Source organism: Eucalyptus grandis, chromosome 10 (genome assembly GCF_016545825.1).
Source record: "Eucalyptus grandis isolate ANBG69807.140 chromosome 10, ASM1654582v1, whole genome shotgun sequence".
In the NCBI taxonomy this organism is placed as follows: Eukaryota; Viridiplantae; Streptophyta; class Magnoliopsida; order Myrtales; family Myrtaceae; genus Eucalyptus; species Eucalyptus grandis.
The window spans coordinates 2,364,785-2,382,965 of NC_052621.1; the positions used below are offsets into that span (position 1 = coordinate 2,364,785).

Sequence of the window (18,181 nt, forward strand, 5' to 3'; positions counted from 1 at the left end):
TTAATGTGTTCATATCGAACTAGTAGCTGGCAATATATTGCACCATCTATTTTAGGGAGTATTTTATTGGAGTTCTTCTTAAATAAAGTACTAGTAAATAAAATTAATGAATGATATTTGGCGAATATTAATGATAAACTAGGGATAAACCCGTGATTTTGGCACAACAAAAACAGGGACATATCCAATCATTTCAGTCAGATTTATTTTAAGATTAAAAGTTTCTTTACTAATAGTTTTAAATATAAATCTAACGAGGGGAAAAGGATAGATATATAATCTATTCAAGTTTCTACGGTTTTTCGCGTAAATTTTTGGGACTTTGTAATAAGCTATCATTAAGACGTACATACTTCTTGTCTTTATCAACAAGATAAGTGGATATACATTGAGCATATATTCAGTTTCTTTGACCTTTTGAACAAAATTTTTTTAACATTTGATAAATGGAAAAGAAAACAGAAGTTCAAAACACCACTCTTTAAATGATAATCTACACACAGACCCAAAAAAAAAAAAAATGATAATCTATACATCAGAAGTAGCCAGTTAATAACCTACTTTTCATTAAAAATTACTTTTTTTACGTAACACGTTTGGAAGCACTTAAATTGTTTGAATGGTGCAAATGAATATAAGATAACTCGATATGATTTTGCTATTGATGTGTTCCATAGTTTTTCTAGTAACACGTCGAGAAATTAATAATATATGGACATGTGGTAAAGTCAAATTACATAAACCTGATTAAAGTGAATCCAAACTCTAATCTTTTGTTAAAATTGATTTGTATTTTCTCATACATAGCGGTAGCGCACTGCAATGGGCAATACAAATGAAAATTTTAGGCAGTTGCATAAAAATGATGTAGAAATACACAAAAAGAATTGAAATATTGTCATATTGCGGTAAAACCAGTCAAAGTAGAAAAATTCACAGACGCCACAGATTCCCCTCCTTTAGTCAGTTGACTCTTAGTGGGCTCCACCCTCACGGCCCACTATTATTTTGGGCCGGGTCAAGGCCCAGAGAAGTATTATCAGGGCCCATAGATTAATATGTTACTTTTGGCCCCGAAATTAATAGCCAACACTTTACCAAATTAATTCATTAAATCACAACATGATGCATGACCATGAATGACAAGGTAATCCCGCATTGATGCATGGCATGTTCGTTTGCGATATATAGATTTTTTTATTTAACAGCTTAAACTTTTTATAACAACTGACATAATACTCGACTTCAATATGGTGCCGCTAATTATTTGAGTGATTAGGCATGGACGAAGAAGAAATAGGATGGATCACTACCCCCAAAAGAAATTGAGCTCAACCAATAAGGTTCCAACACTTTGCACTCCAAGTGCGAATCCGAATCTTGCTACCTATAATCCTCTTTAGTAGGTGATCTGTAAATCCACTATGAGACCTTTTAAGCCTGTGGTATATCCTCATTTTGCTATAGATAACCTCTCCTCCTCCTCCTCTTAAACTTTTTTATGATGCGAAAAACAAAAGCTTATGATAATCGAAGTGACGTTGAGAATTGTCCTTTTCGCTCTACTAAAGAACAGGTCAAAAAGTGAATGTATGAAATTATTAATCCCACCCATGCTTGTGTAGCAGCAAGTTTTTATTAACCAAAAATGGATCGATTAGGTTTATCCAGTTCTCGAGAAAAGAAACATGGTGAATTTGGGGTCCTAGAGTATTGGGACACGTGGCGTTGACCCATGTAGTGGACGCGATCGACAATTGCTAGTCCATGAAATTCAGTAAATTAAGGGAGTAAGAAAACAAAATTTTAATGCGATTGCCTTTACCTATCCTATCTCGAAATAAAAAAATCTTAGACAGTGGCCTGGAACCACACGCAATGTAACCTAACCCATCCCCTTCTTGTCAGACATTTGAGGTGAGGCCAATTGAAAGACCACAAAATAACAGAAGCTGACTTCTTTCATTTCATTTACGTAAACACGAGTGCACAAGAAGGCGAGTGCTCTAAGCCATTTTATCTGTCCAACCATGAAATTTTTAAGGGATTATTATCAATTATTTTAAAAATTTAAGTTATTAAATGAAAGCGTAATTGAATATTACAACACTCTTTCTCATGTATAGACCGAACTCGAAGTCTCCCTAAATTTTTTTGCCAGAGCTTATGAGCAAAAGCTTTTACTATATCCGACAGCGTGAAACCACTATATTCCCGAAGCTTTGCACTCATTAATGGTCGACTGACCTTGGTTGAGATGGAGAACCATTTCATCGAGCTTCATCTCTCTTTTCTCTCAACCGTTCAGGCATGGGCCGTGGCCCGCTCGGGTAGCGGAACTCAAATGAACAGTAACAACCCAATAAAATATAATAATATAAATGAACACGTCACTTACCTTAGTGTGGACACGTCTCATGTGGGACCCTGAGCCTTTTCCCATCTACTTAGGATTTACAATTTGAATAGGATTAATATAATTAAACACCAAAAGAGACGAGCAAGTGGCCCTTTTACTTGTTAGGCGCATCTCCCCAAGATAAATCTTACCTCGGAAAGGTTCTATTTAGTTCTAAAAGGTTGTAGATCAAGCTTTTGCTACTATAAACACAGGAAAACACGCCATCACTTTTACATAAATTAATGTCTTTTATCAGTTTATGATCTTATGGCCACTGTGTAAGTTCCCTCTTGCAACTTTAGCTTTGTCCACTCCAGCTACTATTATTGGAAGGAGGGCGCCATATAATTAGGTCATGTCATAATGAGTAGATCAGCATTGATATTGCGCGACACGCTGCATGGTGCAGTCATACTTTTGTACCATTATAGTCATCAACAATCCAAGACTTCATTGCAGCCTTTCTACATTGCATGGTGCGCCAAACCGCATGCATCGGGGTCGATCGAGGCCCTGGGTCGAGGTGAATTCGATTAGGCGAGACTCGATAAATTCAAGGGTCGAGATGCCTCTTTTGCACAGTACTAAATATCTTACTTTTGGATCGCATGCGACATGTGGTCTTAGCGAGTGGCCCTAAAAAAATATCGGCAAAACCCTGGAAAGCTCGTCCAGCTAACAAAGTTCTTGCAGCTATAAGTACTTGGACTAGTTCTCCGCCACTACTCTTCTTTTGTCTTCGTTCACTCCTGCCACCGTCGTGCTAGCAACCGTCTCTGCCGCCACCATGACTTCTCAAAACTCGCAGCTGTTCCAGTGGCGGTACACAGAGCTCGACGACCACAACGTCCAAGTCCAAGTCCAAGGCCACACCCTCTTCTACGTCATCATGCTGTTTGGCATCGTCTGCTTCGTCACCGTCCTCTTCCTCTACGCGCGCTGGGTCTGCCGCTACCACGGCCTGCCTCCCGAGACTTCTCACGGCGGCAGTGCGGCGGACGTGAGCCCGCCTCGGCCCCTGCCGGGCTTCGACGCTGCCGCCATCGACAGGCTGCCCATCGTCCTGCACAGCAGCACGTCATCGGGGGTGGAGGGATCCGGTGAATGCAGCATATGCCTTGGGGTGTTCGAAGACGGCGAGAAAGTGAAGGTGTTGCCGCGATGCGGGCACCGTTACCACTGCACGTGCGTGGACCGGTGGCTCATGACACGGCCGGTTTGCCCGCTGTGCCGGGCGACTCTCCCGGTCGACTCGGCCGGGCCGTGGGTCTGAGCCAGGGGAACGAGTCGAAGAGCGTGAAAATATCTTGCATCTCCTCGACCTCCCTCCACTAGCGTCCCTTTCCTTGAGCATGAACCGTTTTTTCTTTTGTTTGTAGGTGGCTTTTTTCCTTTTAGGTGGGTGTTGTTTTGTGTAGAGAAATGAGATTTTTTGTATCTTCTTAGCTTCTTGCAAAAGCATTGATTTTTTGGGTTGTTTTTGCTTTTTACCACTTGCCGAGTTATTTTATCTTTGTGTGGATTTCTTTCTCTTAGAAAATAACTTGTGGGTTCGAGAACAGAAATATTATCCCATCACTATAAATAACTACAGATATTACATATACGTTATAATATATAATATTACTAAAATCTTTTGCCCATCTCTCGCCCTTTTCTCTTCCTTTTCCTCATCTTGCTTTGCCTTCTGGCACTGAATCATTGACGTCCCGTGAGATGGCAACACGCATGTGGAAGGAAAGCGATTGAACTGGTAAATTTATTAGCCCGCCCAATGAATTAATACGGCCAAACGTGCGTGGTTAATGACTCATCGGCCAATTCCTTTTTGGGACTCTCAGTTGCTTCGGACGTGGAAAGATACTTAATCATCGTTGAAAAGTAGAGATCTAAAATCGTAAACAGTTGATGTACAAGCTCATTGAGAGTGTTGATAGTAAAAGGTTGCGGTCAAAAGTGTTGGACCCCAATTTGATTGGTGTTGATTATAAAAGTCACTCAAATTTGTGATTTATTATTTATAATTGTACTGCTTCTTTTAGCTAAAATTATTATTAAATTGCTTGTACTTAAATGTTAAGTGTTCCTTTTTTTGGTTAGAGACCCAGGAGACTCAATGGTCAAATTTCTAGCCATTTGATGTTGGGGCGTCTAGCAACTAGCCTAGAGATTAATCCGCACAGCGTTAGTCCCCATTTTTTGGGACCAAGAACCAACCTAGTTGAGCCTAGGACTAAGGATTGGACAGACCCTATGAGTCGGTCCGGTTCCAGGGTCAACCTAGGATCAAGTGATATATTTTTTTGTTTCATTTTTTTTAATTCTCTAAAAAGACAAATCTACTATTTCAAATTACATATCCACCAACAAGAGTGAGCCACAAGATGAGGGTGAGCCGCAAGGCGAGCAAACAGAGGCAAGCCGCGAGGTGGGCGATGAACAGTGAGCATTGCTCACGAATGACAAGAGTTTCTAATTAATGCTTTATTTCAATCTTATTTACTTGGCAACAAGTGAGGCCAATGAAGAAAGGAGAGCGGCATGAGCATTGAGCGACAAGTGGTGTGGGCATCAAGTGCCAAGAGGCATGAGCACCGAGCACTAAGCAGGGCAAGTGTCGTGCGGTGAGCAGAGCAAGCGTTGCGAGCGTCGCGCCTGAGTAGGGCAAAGTTGCTCACAACCGAAAAGTTTTAGTTTTTTTCAAGTAAAAATTGAAGAGGATAAAGAAGAAAGGAGAACAAGAGTACTTGAGGAGGAGGATGTCGTTTGATGTCGTTCGATACTGTTTAATGTTGTTTACGTTAGAGTTTGCTCTAAAATATAATATATCTATCTAAAATATATAATATATATAATCAGAGTTGGTGTGGGTTGAACAAACCCTAAAGTCTCAAGATCGAGAACCACCACCCATGGTGCTGGTTCAACGATCTTAGGACCAAGGGCTGATCCACTTTCCCCGAAAATAGGACCAGAATAGGCATGATTGGGCTAGTCCAAGGTCGGTCCAGAGTCAACTTTAGTTCGGTGCTCACCCCTAAATTGAAATGAGTCTAATGTTTTACCCCAAAAAAAAATGTGTCTAATGTTTAGTTGAGCTTTTTTTTTTTTTTGTATGAATTGGGTTCCTCTTTCTTTCGCAGAGGTGGAGAACACTACATACACTTGCTAAAAGCTCCTGTATACACTTTGCAATCGGAAGTCTAGAAAGATTGAAACTTGTACGAGAAATATTATGTAATAGGGCGCACCCTATTTCTAAGGAAGACTTTGCTCCATTATAAACCAACCTTTGTACAAGGTTTAAGATTAGTCATCTGGGTACAACTCCTCAACGATCTGCGGGAGCGGAGTGAGCAGGGTTTTGGAGAAGGACCACTATAAATCGGCTAAGCACTTTTTCTATTCCTGCTATGCTTATCACGTGTTTGATATTATGCCCAACTCACATTAGTGCATAAATAGTTGATATTGTGATGCATATATTATATAATTGGGAAGACAAGACGCTTGTGTATATAAAAGTAAATAGTAAACTAAGTTGTCATGTGAATAGTGGATGAGATACAAATATATTGAAATTTATTCAAGCGTATTATAAAAGTTTTAATAAGGTATCTATGATACATGATACAAAAATTGACTATTTTTTATATGTAAATTTTTTTCATCATAAAGAAAATTACTGGTCAAACATACATTCTTATATGATGTGAAAAATGACTAGCAAGGTCGAGAATATATTGATTATATTTTTTCCTAGTGTAAATCATTATTTGATAAAAGCACTAGTTATCAACCAAAAAAAAAAAAAAAGCCAAGAATTTTTCTTGGGCCTAGTGCAGATCCAAAGAAAATATTTACATGCTCAAAATCGTATCGTTGATCTGTTGAAGAACTTGATTTACAAAAATAACTGCAAACGCATATAATACTCGTCTAACCGCCATGTGTAGGTATTTCTCTATGCCAGAAGGTGGCCTACTAATAAAAACCCAAAATACACTATAAAAAAAAATGTAAAAAAGTTACTTCACGTGATTAATTCACCTATAATACTCTCCTATGGAAAGTTTTCATCGCTTTGAGTAGTTGTGAATTTACGATGCATGGGAAAGGGAAAGTCACGCGTCACTCTGTTGGGCCAGGCCCAAAGGAGCTTCAGATCACACCTAGAAGCCCATTGGTCCCCAAGATGTATTGCATGTTGGGCCAGGCCCAAGTTGGACTCCCCGTGCCTCTCCTGAGTTTCTGCAAAATCAAATCCACCAAGAAGAATTAGGGTTTCTCACACACACACATATATATAAACGCGAGTTCCGCCTTCAATCCGATCCTCCCTTTCTCAAAAACCCTCTCCGAAATCTCACCTTGCCGTCAGACCGGAGCTAGGGTTCCGAGGGCGAGGCGACCGGAGCGATCGTCAACTCACCACCATGAGAGCCAAGGTAAGCTCAATTCCGGAATTCCGACATGGCGATGGTTACTCGGTCGATGCCGATCGCATCGTTTGTTGATCTTGTGTTTTTTCCCGTTTGTTTTGTCGGGGTTCAATGGCGGTGGTCGTGAGCAGTGGAAGAAGAAGCGCATGAGGAGGTTGAAGAGGAAGCGCAGAAAGATGAGGCAGAGATCGAAGTAGACATCTTCGGGAAGGCGGGTCTCGTCCTCTGGGCGTGTTCTTTTTCGTTAAAGCATGCTCCTTTTTTAGGAACCGGTACTTGTGGAAGAGTAGGCTTCTCGTTTTGTACCGTTCCGTGTCTTGTTCTTTTTTTGGATCGGAACTTATTGACAGAATCTAGTTCGTAATGTTTGGCACTTTGAATCCGCCGAGTAGTTGAATCTTGATATGCTTGAGTAATTATATTTGCTGATGGAGACCGGGGGTGACTGAAAGTCTCTGTTTTTCTTTCTTCTTCGAATTAAGTTGTGCGCTTGGTTGCGACAAAGTCGAGGCCTTTGTCCTGCAATTTGCTGGGCGATGTCTCAAGGTGATGCCTTTCTGGTGATGTGTTGGTATAAAGGGTGAGATCCTATATATCTCTTCAGGGCACGAAGTTCACATTTTGTGAGCAATGACTCAGGTTTCGGCATCGGTTTTCTGGGGTTGATATGGTTCATATAATCACGCAACCAAGAGGATGTAGAAACTGGAATTTATCTCAAATTGGTTTTGATTTGTGAGATTTTTTGTTATAGCACTATTGGGAGCTTTTAGAGTTTCGGTCATAAGTTGCATTGAGTCATCCACAATTAATCCGAAATTTTAGTTGTCACTTGGGTTTCGTTTAAGTTTTCTTAAAAATTTTGTTCTATGTCCCATCAAAATCAACACCCTGTCTTCTATTCTTTCTTTGTTTTCGTGAATGAGCTGTATAAAAGGTAGTCCTCCATTCCATTTATCTTTTTAATCCTCATTGATTGGTGAAAATAGGACTCAGTTGTGTATCCTTGTGGCTATAGTTTAACTGTGTCGTGCCAGGATAAGTTTTTTCCACTTGAAATATGTTTTGCTGATCAAATTCGGGCATGCGATTGGGCCAGTTCGATTGAAGAACCAGTTGGAATCAGCCTGATTGGTCTGGTCCCAAGCTGGTGTCAGGTGAACTGGTCTGCTTCCCATTTCTAAGAAACTTGAACCAGCCTAAGACCAGGCAGATTTTTAGTATTGAGCTTCAATGTGAGAACCATCACTTGTCGAATTAACTTTCAAAATCCTTCCATAATCCCTTTAACTTCATCACATGAGGACTTGCCCACTCTCATTCTCTTTTGATAACTATTACTGCATCGTCATTAGCAGAATATAGTTTTAGGTTTTGATTTTGCTCTTAAAGGAAAATTTGTTTTTCAGAATTTTTCTCATAGATGGAATGGGTTAATGAGGATTTCTTGTGATTGTGAAACATGATGGAATCCGAGAACTGAAATTGGCCTCGAACCTGTCTGGTTCTGGGATTAGCCTCTTCCAGAAGAAGCTGGTACTTTTCGTGGATGGTTTTACGCAATTCCAGCCTTTCGGGTTTTAGTCTATGGAACTGATCCCTACTGACCTATGCTCATCCCTTTTTAAAGCATCATTAGGCTTACGCTTGGAGATGGGACTTTGTTTACTTGTTTCTGTTCCATCATACAACATCACATGTCGTACAGAATCTATTCAGACGCTTAACAATGCTTGAACACTATTTCCATCACGCTTGACCAGTTTTACGGGACCCTTGACGATGCTTGAACACCATTTACTCAGTTCCTGAGGATCACTACTCACACTGAAGAAGATCGGGGCGGAAAATGTCATCCTATGTACATAGAATCGTTGCCTTCAGCCTTCACCTGATGAAGATAACTACGTTCCTGCCTCCGCTGTTCTTTTGAAAATAGAGGAAAAAAACGCATTAGAAGCAGTGATGGTGGACTCTCAAGATGTATTATTCTATGTTATTTCCCTACTTAACCGAAGCAACCCTAAAGAAAAGGACCCAAAACACTAGAGCCGATGGCTAAGGAAATCAAGATGATGGCTTCACGGGTCCTTTACGGTCGATGAAGATTCCGGCTTGCGGACTCCCGGTGCAACTCCTTGTTGCATGCACATTGTGTCGATGTACTTCCTAACCTCCTCCGCGATCATGCGCTTCATGATCATCACCAAACAGCTATCATCCATAGTTGCTGTTGCCGCTGCGACCTTTGCGTCGCCACTTCGCGTCGATGCTGGTTCTTGATCTCCGTCAGCCTGATTCGGTGCTGCCTTGTCATCTTCCAGTGCAGCTACGACGCCCCCGCCGGGCGGAGAGAGCGTGAGTGAAGTCCTCGGCCCCTTGGGCCTCACCTCTCCGTCGCGACTATTCTCATCCGGGAGGACCCGCAGGCATTGCCTCTTGATCTCCAAGTCAGTCTCAGACTCGGCCGCGGTGTTGTCACGGCCGGGGTGCTTCTCGGAATTGGACTCGGACGACATGGACGACTGCTCACCCGGGCGTTTCCTGCGGAGGGTCGAGTTCCAGTGGTTCTTTATCGCGTTGTCGGTCCGGCCGGGGAGGAGGCGGGCGATGGTGGCCCACTTGTTGCCGTGGACCTTGTGCGCCTCAACGATGGTGGCGTCCTCCAGCGGGGTGAAGGGCCGGTGCTGCACGGTGGGGCTGAGCTGGTTGCACCAGCGGAGGCGGCAGGACTTCCCCGACCGGCCGGGGATGCCGGTGCTGATGAGGGACCAGTTGCGGGGGCCGTGCTGCTCGACGAGCTTCATCAGCGTGGCGTCCTCCTGGGGGCTCCATGAGCCCTTCACCCGGTCGACGCCGTCGACGCTGGTGACTCTCATGTCGCCGCCGCCGCCGCCCGAGGAAACACGAGATGAAGTGTTGGGGGGGAGAGTGGCGGTGGTGGGAGGAAACTGGCGTTTTTCTCTTGTTGTAAGGGATTGTTGTTGGGGTAATATGGGTGGCGAGGACGGAGAGGGATGCGGTAGGGGGAAGGATTTAAGGAAAATGTTGTTAACCGTCGAGGGAAAGGAGGGGTTGTTGAGGGCAAGGAACCGTGAAACCGCCAAACGTTTGACATAACCATTTCATGAGTCGCAACAAGAAAAGCGTTTGTTTCTGTTTTTGTTTCTGTTGCTGCTCTTATTGCCCCTTACCCCCAATTGATTGCATCATCGTCATCATCTTCTTCTCCTTTGCACGAGAGAGAGAGAGAGAGAGAGAGAGAGATGGGAGTTGGGAGTTGGGATTTGGTGAGAGATTTTGGGGAGAGGGGAGAGGGGAGATGAGTTATTAAACTTCCTCCAAATTTTAACTGATTCCTACTTAAGTAACGGCTTTTCCTAGGATTACTTAATGCTAATGTAGGCAAATTACACATCACATGTTTCATGTCTCTTCAGTTGGGTTTTGGTCTATTATCATCCTAATCTTCGTTTTTGTCCTGTTCTTCCTATATTCATTGGATTTGCACCATTTGTTTTCGGTGTCATAGTTATGAGTGCGATAGAAAATATGATGATTGTTATCCAATAAATTTAATGGCTTGATAATCACGCATTCTTATTTAAAATGAGTGTTTCTTGCGCCACTCTATACTCACCAGATATCGTCTGTGTGCGTATCATGTGCCGAAAGCCACGGGTGATTAAGTTAATGAAGTGTACCGATTTAGTTCAGAAACCGAGTATCGACCAATTGATCTTGCATCCCATCAGATTTAGTCAATTGAGTTTAGTGTTCATAGCATCGCCTCCAAGATTTACATAGCGTCATCGGCCTGGAGAACATCCCTCCATTTCCCTTTTCGGGCCAAAGCAGGCTTTTATATTTTAGGCTTCGGCCCGATTTTTACTATTCTAAAGCGTTACATTTTTTTTTTCATATCAATAGGGTGTCAAGAATTCAAACATGCCAAGCCCAAAAAAAAAAAAAACCCTCGTCGGATATGTACCTAGCAAGATATGCCGCAGTCTACACAGGAACTTTTCCCGTGGCAGAGATTGAAAAAGAACATTGTCCAATCGATTCCTTGATATTAGCTAAAAGGACGACCAAAGTCAAGATTTCAAAACTTTTTCTTGATTGATGGGATGTTGAATATATACCAATGTGGCCAATCTTATCTTTGCTTCACCTTTAATTGCAATTTTGGCGGCTCCTGTCACAGTAAAATAGATATGTTCTAGGATCTGCTTTTTCTCTCTTTTCTTTTTAGTTGAAGGAAAAAAAAAAATTCATCTTCCTAAGAATTATTAATCAGATTACATCCCAAATTCACATGCAAAATATGTACATACACATACAACAGAACATCAATACCATTAAAGTCTGTCGTAGATCATAATACCGGAGCATGTTATTATGGCAATGGACTCTGGCAAGGCAAGAAAAACCTCTGCCTCTTGCTTCGGATGCGACAGTTCGAGGCAGCCATCGATGAGCAGGCGATCCTGCTCACCACCACTTTTAGCGACTGCTTGAGCGAGCTCAGGCACGCTCCTCGATCGCCGCCGCCGCCTCCATCGGCGGTGTCGCCGCACAGGATGAGGACGCTCTTGATCCGGCCGCCCACGGAGGCCACGTCGGCCTTGACCGTGGTCAGCTTCAGGCCCTTGATGACCCGTGTCAGCTCCGACAGCAGCTCCGGCCGGTCGTCGCAGCAGATGGAGACCCGGATGAGGACGGCGCCACTGTCATTGCCGCCCTTGTTGAGTTCGGGGTCTTCGCAGTCGATGATCACTTCGTCGACCTCGGAGGGGAGGATGGTGATGGACTTGCTGATTTCGGAGGCCTTTCGCTTCAGGTCCTTGACGTGGTCGATCACGCTTGCTAGGAGAGCTGCTTTGTCCATCTGCACGCATGATCAAACAATGTAATGCAAATAAATGATTGAAACATAGCTCCTTTCGAAATGAGAAAGTCCGCGAGAGAGTAATTCCTCGCAGAGTTTCCGACTTTGATAGCCAGTCGATCTGTCATGGATCGAACCAGCAAAACGGCCCTAAATTAAAGGACGGAAACTCGATTCAAGATTCCACTTGATTTGATTCGTTGTAATGAAGATGGGTCTAATTAGGCTCGAGCTAGGCTCATCATGAAAGTTCTTAGACTTCGAGTAGTGGGGGTCGGCTTCAAGATTGGGCTCGAAACTGAACTAGCCTTGGCGACGATGAGCAGAGGCGAAAATGGTAAAGATTAGAAATTCGACTTTAGAATGTTGAGTCGCGAATTCGACAAAGTGATGTGTGTAAACCTGCTTCATATCAATACAATTCAAACACAACTGCAATGAGTGTTGTTAACTATGTGCAAACATAGACATCGATCATTGATGGGCAACATGTATTATGAACTAGACGGATCGACCGACAACGATGAACCAGACAAAAATTACGCAGACAACGCATCTTTCTTTCTGATATCTTGCATCAATTCAGTGAGAGAGAGAGAGAGAGAGAGAGATTAAACCTTCTCAGACTTGGGAATGAGCTTCCTCAAAGTGGCAAGCTGCGCATTGATTCTGTCTCTACGCCTTTTCTCGGCTTGGCTGTGACTCTTGGAAACGCTTGCGCTTGCGCTCGCGCTTGCACTTGCGCTCGTCGCTCTATCGTCCGCCATGACTCCTCCGATGGGGATCAACCAGGGAAAATTTTCATCACATACTTGAATCGGATTAAACATGGCCGCTTGAGACGGTATCGGATATGAACCCCGGTTCAATTGTTCATCAGAATGAACCCAATCTGCTTCTCCTGACCATTCAGAGAGCCAATTCAAGTTCTCCATCACAAAGCCACAATCTTTCACTGGCAAATCAGCGCAAGATTCCCAGCTTTATATCTCCTTCATCCGTATGAAGAACCACTGTTCTTGAACTAATAATCTCTGCCACTGGAACCGGTACTAGACCGCGATTGGTGTGATGTGTTGGTGAAGAGAAACTCTACGAATATGGTCAAGAGATGGCAAATCATCCATATCTGCCTGTCACTTCAGCATGAATTTTCTGGTGGACTTTGGCAAACAACAAGGAGGGCTCTCAGGAAATCTTGAAGTGTAAGAGAAGATATTGTCCTGGAGGAGTATCGTAAATGGCCATGTTCACACTTCGAAAATGGACAAAAGCAAGAAACAGTAGAAGAGATATCGGTGTGGCCCATTTGGAAAAAGCACATCTAATTTGATGCATCCGGGGATCATAGGTTTACCTAAACCAAACCCCCAAAAAGAGAGAATCACTGAGATTTCCCCGACAGCAATTGACCTTGAAACATTGATAAACAATTGAAGAACCAATAAAACCATTTTTGGTGAATCATTTCAATTGATCGACAGCTTCTTTCAACCATTGTGATGAAGACGATTGACCTTTTGTGCTTTAGCTCCTTTTGGGTGAATTATTTGCAGGTCATGTAACTTTAGGCTTTGCTCAACTGTGCAAATTAATGGGCTTCAAGAAGTGAAGATGCCCCTTTTTTCGTTTTTGTTCTTTTAGTGCTCTCTAATGCTGCATGTGATCTTTTCATTTTCATTTTGGTTCTTTTGTGCTCTCCACAACTCATAAACATCTACATACGTTTTTTTTGGTGGGGGCTATTATATCTTGCTGCCATAACCAAAACAGAATGAGTTTCTAAATTACCTCAAAATGATTCCTTTTTTCTTATATTGCTCATTTTATTGCTGGCCAATACTGGTGGTCGGCCTGGTGGACCCTCTTCAGCTTTTGCCGCAATTCTTTTTCAGTCTAAATTATACAACTCCAAGAACTTGTGGAGAGTATAGTTCGGCCACAACAATTTGCAAAAGCTCATCAATCAAAGAGAGGGCTCATTTTCCATGTGCCTCATTCCTTTCTCTATCAATAATTGGGAAGCCCCAGGTAGTATCGTCTCAGTATGTTCAGCAACGTACCCTTCTTTTCTTTTTCTTTCTCTTGTGCAGACATCTTCACCTCGGACTTCATATTGCTCTTCGAGCACCACGAGGGTATATATTGATCGAGAATCATTGGATCATGTTGATTTCACAAGATTTATTGGCTCGCGTGAGAAAAGGTTCGCCCCTTCGTGACCCACCCCGTGCAATCTTTTAGTCCCTTTCTTGAGCTCATTGTCCACTACTATCATGGGATGCAGGGGTCAAGAGTGTCCTTCACAACAAAACAAACAGAGCCTCAATAATAACACCGAGTCAGTACCCGGGTAGGGCCATGACGTTACAAGCAAATACATTGTAGATCACCATAAAAGAGACTTTTAACGATTGACATGACCTCAAATCAAAACCCCACTCAACCCTGTAAATTTTCCCCGATCTCTTTCATGACTTGTGGTGACCATATTTTCTCTCTTTTCTTGCCTTTTTCTCATTCTTGTGAATCCCACTTGTCAGGGAGTCCCTTATTGCAGCTTTCCCTTGGGGTCCCAAATTGATCAAAGAGATGGTCGGCTCTGACTAGTCCAGCATAAGATTAGACTGGGTTTATGGAGGAGCCCATTGCTGGGTCACCATGATACAGTCTCATGGATCAGGGTCTGTTCAAGAATGATTTATTTCTTGATGGTTTCAACAAGAACACGTTGTTGATGAGCATTTAAATGTTTCATGGTACATTACAGCTGGACAAGATTGGTTTTGTGGCTAGAATTACGAGAATTTGTACGAGAACCAGTGAGATGTCAATGCCCGGAAATGTCGCAAACCCCACATAAACAAACAGCAAGAAACATGGGCTGCACCATGCAAGAGGTATCTTTTGAGGGGGAAACAATTGTTTTTTCCTTAATGTGAAAACATGGGTTGCACCGTCCAAAAGCATCTACCATATCACCGCCAGGAAGGACAACATAGCCTGTCACATCTCGATTTCCACAAGGAAGAGCAGCTAACAACTGCTGGGCTCATCCCAGAAGCGATCATTGTTGATATATCACAACAGAGAACCAGAAAAAGAATACACTAGGAGCACATTCAAACTATTTGAAGTATATAACTAAGTTTTTTCTATTTATCTAGATTCAAGCTAGTAATTTAAATGCATTAATCTACATAGCAGAGGCTACATAAGGTTCAACCAAGCAATTTCTAATCCATAAGTGGGAATGTTCAATCCACAGAAGCATTTCAAGTGCCTACAACTGGGATAGTTCTACAACTGGGATAGTTCTCCACTTCCACGTGCTCACAAATCCAAAATCCTATTTTCCGCCACCTTAGTACTCATTAAAATGGATGGCTCCAACTTTCCACACAAGGTAAGTCGTTGCGAACATCACTGTGCTGATAAACACAAACGAGAAGGCGACGACAAACAAATCAACACCACCTGGAAACTGGAATGTCAAGCCCTTCTTAGGCATTCCACGCTTGCTGTCATCAAACATGTTAGTAGGGGCTTCTGGAAGCCCAGATCTCCTCTTCCCACGATCACTCTCTTTTAGAGCATCCAATACTTTGCTACCCATTTCTGATTTCAATGTCTTTGCTTCAGAGTATCGGCTCAGAACTCGGGCTGCCCTTAGTCTCTCTCGCGCAGTTAAGGGCGATCTTTTTGGTGTAGATTGCGACTTGGCATTCAATGACTGATCCTGGTCTGGATTTGAATTAGGGACTGGTCCACTGGAAGTTTCAGATGTAATGTCCCTGGAGCTCTCGACACCAATTTCAGAAACTGATTTCTCAGCATCACCAGAATTCCTAACTGCAGAGTCTATGGAAAATTGGTCACTCTCTGCAACTGAAAGATGCAGTTCCCGACGTGCTTTGCCTAAGCGAGGCATACTCAAATGGGAGAGAAAGCTGTTTTGCTTGAATTCAGAACCTTTCAGATAAGAAGTAGACACCTGCCGGCTCCTTACCTGCACCTTTGAGAAACTTCCATCATATTCAAGAACTCCAGGGAAAGACAGAAAGCAGAATTTGCCAAATCACATAATCTATACACGTAAGTAGCTAAGAAGTTTCAGCACAACTGTATCTGTTTCATGCCACTACTTCAGGAAGGCCCTATGGAAGTCCACTGTAGCCTGCTAAAGCTATGAAATGTTTATAACTAAAGCTCTTCAAGAACAAGAAAGTGTAACGACAGCAAACTTAACCACTAGCTGTAAAGTAGGTTGCAGGGAAGCGATAGAAGTTTACTACAGGGCATGGACTACTGAAAGAAAAGTATGACTCCTCTAAAGCTTAAAGTAAAACAGATAATCTTAAGCAAATGTGGCAAGATAGAGATCTACAGGCAGTAATTGGATATCTGTCTGATGACCAAGTTCCGTTGAATAATTTTTATATGGTTCCAAGGATTTACTAGAGGAGAATTACTTTTTTTGCAGGATCCAAAGTACTCGATCATTTTGTCCAGTTACAGTTATAAGCATCTTTTCCATTAGAGCACAGGCAGGAAACACCATTGACTCCACTAAGTTGAGCACTATCTTGTCACCTGATAACTCTGTTTCCAGATCATTACTCTCGAATGTGCCCGCTATTTCTTATAAGGACAGAATTGCATCGATCCAACAAGCATATTACAGGCGACTTTTAACAATTCCCAACACTTCAAACCTGCAACTTAGTTAAATAGGAACTCAACTGCAAAGATCATCTTGATTGCAGCAAAATAATTTGATACAATCGATGGGCACAGTCATTCTTTCATGCAGCAAAATAATTTGAGTGATGCAAATGTGCTAAAGTAACAACAGTTAGGCATGTCTGCGTGTCTGCTGATGCCATTGGACTGAAGTCCTTTAACATCAAACACTCAACACCATAAGTTTAAGGAATTTTAAGGCAAAACTTCACCTTCTTAAGCTGCTCCGCATAACTATCATAATCAAACACGGCAAACTTACTGCCTAACAAAAATACGACAAACTTGCTGCCTAACATAAGGATATGTACCCGACCCAAAAACCGAAAAAAAAAAAAAAATCATAAGGATATATCATTGCATCCCGTTTTGAGAAATATGGCTACCATGAAGATTCAGATATCACGAGGAGATTTTGTTCGTCGACGAAAAGATTCATCCTATGGTTCCCACGTTGTCAATATATTACAAAGCTCTACTGGGTCTTGCTCCACCCTGAATAAGTTAAGCCCGAATCGAAATGCCCACCATAAAAAGTGCCGCAGAATCACGGCGGAAGAGAAGCAAAACAGACGAAACAAGTATTTCTACCGACGCTTGAATACGGAAATGAGAGGAGCAGAAATCACTCACTCACATCAAGACAATCTACAGTACAGCAATAAAAAGGTCCAGTCTTTCAACTTGCTGAAGCACAGAATCAAGAAGCGGCTAAATGGGTTTTCCAAGACAACGCAGGCAAGCTCATCTGAGCAGAAACCCATGTGAAGAAGCAAAGCGAGCGGTTGGTTCTTTCTTACCTGGGAGCCGAAACCCACGACCGAGTTCAAGGAAACAGCCATGGTTTGTGGTTGTTCTACCTACGGTCCAACCATGAGACGCAGGTGGCGTTTGTGGCGGCAGTGGAGTGTCGTCTCCAAGGACCGGATGATCCACAGGGATTGAAGGAGACGACAGCTTTGAGATATCGCCCCAGACACTGCGCGCTGTCGACACCTCGGCCTCCTTTTCTTTTCTTTTTTCCTTTTTTCTCCGAGAACAAATTAGGATCATAATTCTTCTTTTTCTAAATTTCGGCCAAAAGAGTTTTGCCTTTTCTTTTACTTTAGAAAAATTTTACCACGCGTAAGGCTGTAAAGTAATACAATACTATACGTCGGTTCCATTTCACAATTCCTATGTGTGTTTTTCATACTATGACATATTTTTTATGTTACTTGATAAATTATCGATAGATCGTTCACCGTGTGATAATCATAATACAATAGTATCTATTATAATATCAATATTTTGTGGTCAAAAAATAATTCATAGAAGTTCTTTTAATTTAAACAATGAAATAGCAACATTGATATGTATTATCTTGTAAATGAAATGAAAAATATGAATGAAAATAAGTGGAATTTAAACTTCAGTATATAAGGAAGAAAAAACACGCCAATGCGTAAGCTATCATTAGTAAATATCCCATACAAAATAACACGTCTAGGTAATTATTGCCACACAGTTGTGCGAAGCCTTAAAATCGTAATTTCCCTCCATTTTGTTGACAGTACAAGAGGTTAAACCGGACCAAATTACTCGTTAGTAATTCCAACTTGGCTGGATGCAACATGGCCTCGCTCATTGAGTCAAGCTCGAGTATATTGTCAAGTCTAGCCGAGCTTGCCGACACTCATCTCAATAAGCTCGAAATGGAAAATC

At 42.2% G+C, this 18,181-nt stretch overlaps 4 protein-coding genes and 1 long non-coding RNA gene across 6 annotated transcripts; 2 read left to right on the plus strand and 3 right to left on the minus strand.

The window, feature by feature from the left end:
- The first annotated feature begins 2,886 nt into the window (after positions 1-2,886).
- Positions 2,887-3,990, plus strand: LOC104421055 (RING-H2 finger protein ATL66). The gene has a single exon (XM_010032884.3). The coding sequence runs from the start codon at positions 3,189-3,191 to the stop codon at positions 3,672-3,674; it is 486 nt and encodes a 161-aa protein (XP_010031186.2). The 5' UTR covers positions 2,887-3,188; the 3' UTR covers positions 3,675-3,990.
- A 2,704-nt stretch (positions 3,991-6,694) lies between these two features.
- On the plus strand, positions 6,695-7,294 carry LOC104421056. The gene is made up of 2 exons (XR_720925.3): positions 6,695-6,849; positions 6,975-7,294. It is a non-coding gene; the product is annotated as an uncharacterized LOC104421056 (long non-coding RNA).
- Positions 7,295-8,503: 1,209 nt separating this feature from the next.
- LOC104421057 (transcription factor MYB25) lies at positions 8,504-10,163 on the minus strand. Its single transcript, XM_010032885.3, has one exon. The coding sequence runs from the start codon at positions 9,720-9,722 to the stop codon at positions 8,925-8,927; it is 798 nt and encodes a 265-aa protein (XP_010031187.2). The 5' UTR covers positions 9,723-10,163; the 3' UTR covers positions 8,504-8,924.
- Positions 10,164-10,983: 820 nt separating this feature from the next.
- On the minus strand, positions 10,984-13,081 carry LOC104421058 (transcription factor bHLH51). Its single transcript, XM_010032886.3, has 2 exons — positions 12,352-13,081; positions 10,984-11,734 (listed from the first exon to the last, which is right to left on the minus strand). Exons 1-2 carry the CDS (start codon positions 12,667-12,669, stop codon positions 11,243-11,245), a joined length of 810 nt encoding a protein of 269 aa, XP_010031188.1. The 5' UTR covers positions 12,670-13,081; the 3' UTR covers positions 10,984-11,242.
- A 1,681-nt stretch (positions 13,082-14,762) lies between these two features.
- Positions 14,763-17,480, minus strand: LOC104421059. Of its 2 annotated transcripts, none has more exons than XM_010032887.3 (2): positions 17,278-17,480; positions 14,763-15,749 (listed from the first exon to the last, which is right to left on the minus strand). In XM_010032887.3, exons 1-2 carry the CDS (start codon positions 17,317-17,319, stop codon positions 15,099-15,101), a joined length of 693 nt encoding a protein of 230 aa, XP_010031189.1. In that variant the 5' UTR covers positions 17,320-17,480; the 3' UTR covers positions 14,763-15,098. The 2 variants fall into 2 exon arrangements, with proteins under 2 accessions (XP_010031189.1, XP_010031190.1); XM_010032888.3 differs by having other exon boundaries at positions 14,763-15,743; positions 17,278-17,477.
- Positions 17,481-18,181: the final 701 nt, after the last annotated feature.

Excerpts from the sequence above, each read along its gene's own strand:
- LOC104421055 (XM_010032884.3), top strand. The coding sequence starts at position 3,189 with ATGACTTCTCAAAACTCGCAGCTGTTCCAGTGGCGGTACACAGAGCTC.
- LOC104421057 (XM_010032885.3), bottom strand. The coding sequence starts at position 9,722 with ATGAGAGTCACCAGCGTCGACGGCGTCGACCGGGTGAAGGGCTCATGG.
- LOC104421058 (XM_010032886.3), bottom strand. The coding sequence starts at position 12,669 with ATGGAGAACTTGAATTGGCTCTCTGAATGGTCAGGAGAAGCAGATTGG. Across the intron at positions 11,735-12,351 it reads TCATTCCCAAGTCTGAGAAG|ATGGACAAAGCAGCTCTCCT; the intron begins GTTTAATCTCTC and ends TCATGCGTGCAG.
- LOC104421059 (XM_010032887.3), bottom strand. The coding sequence starts at position 17,319 with ATGGCTGTTTCCTTGAACTCGGTCGTGGGTTTCGGCTCCCAG. Across the intron at positions 15,750-17,277 it reads TCGTGGGTTTCGGCTCCCAG|GTGCAGGTAAGGAGCCGGCA; the intron begins GTAAGAAAGAAC and ends AGTTTCTCAAAG.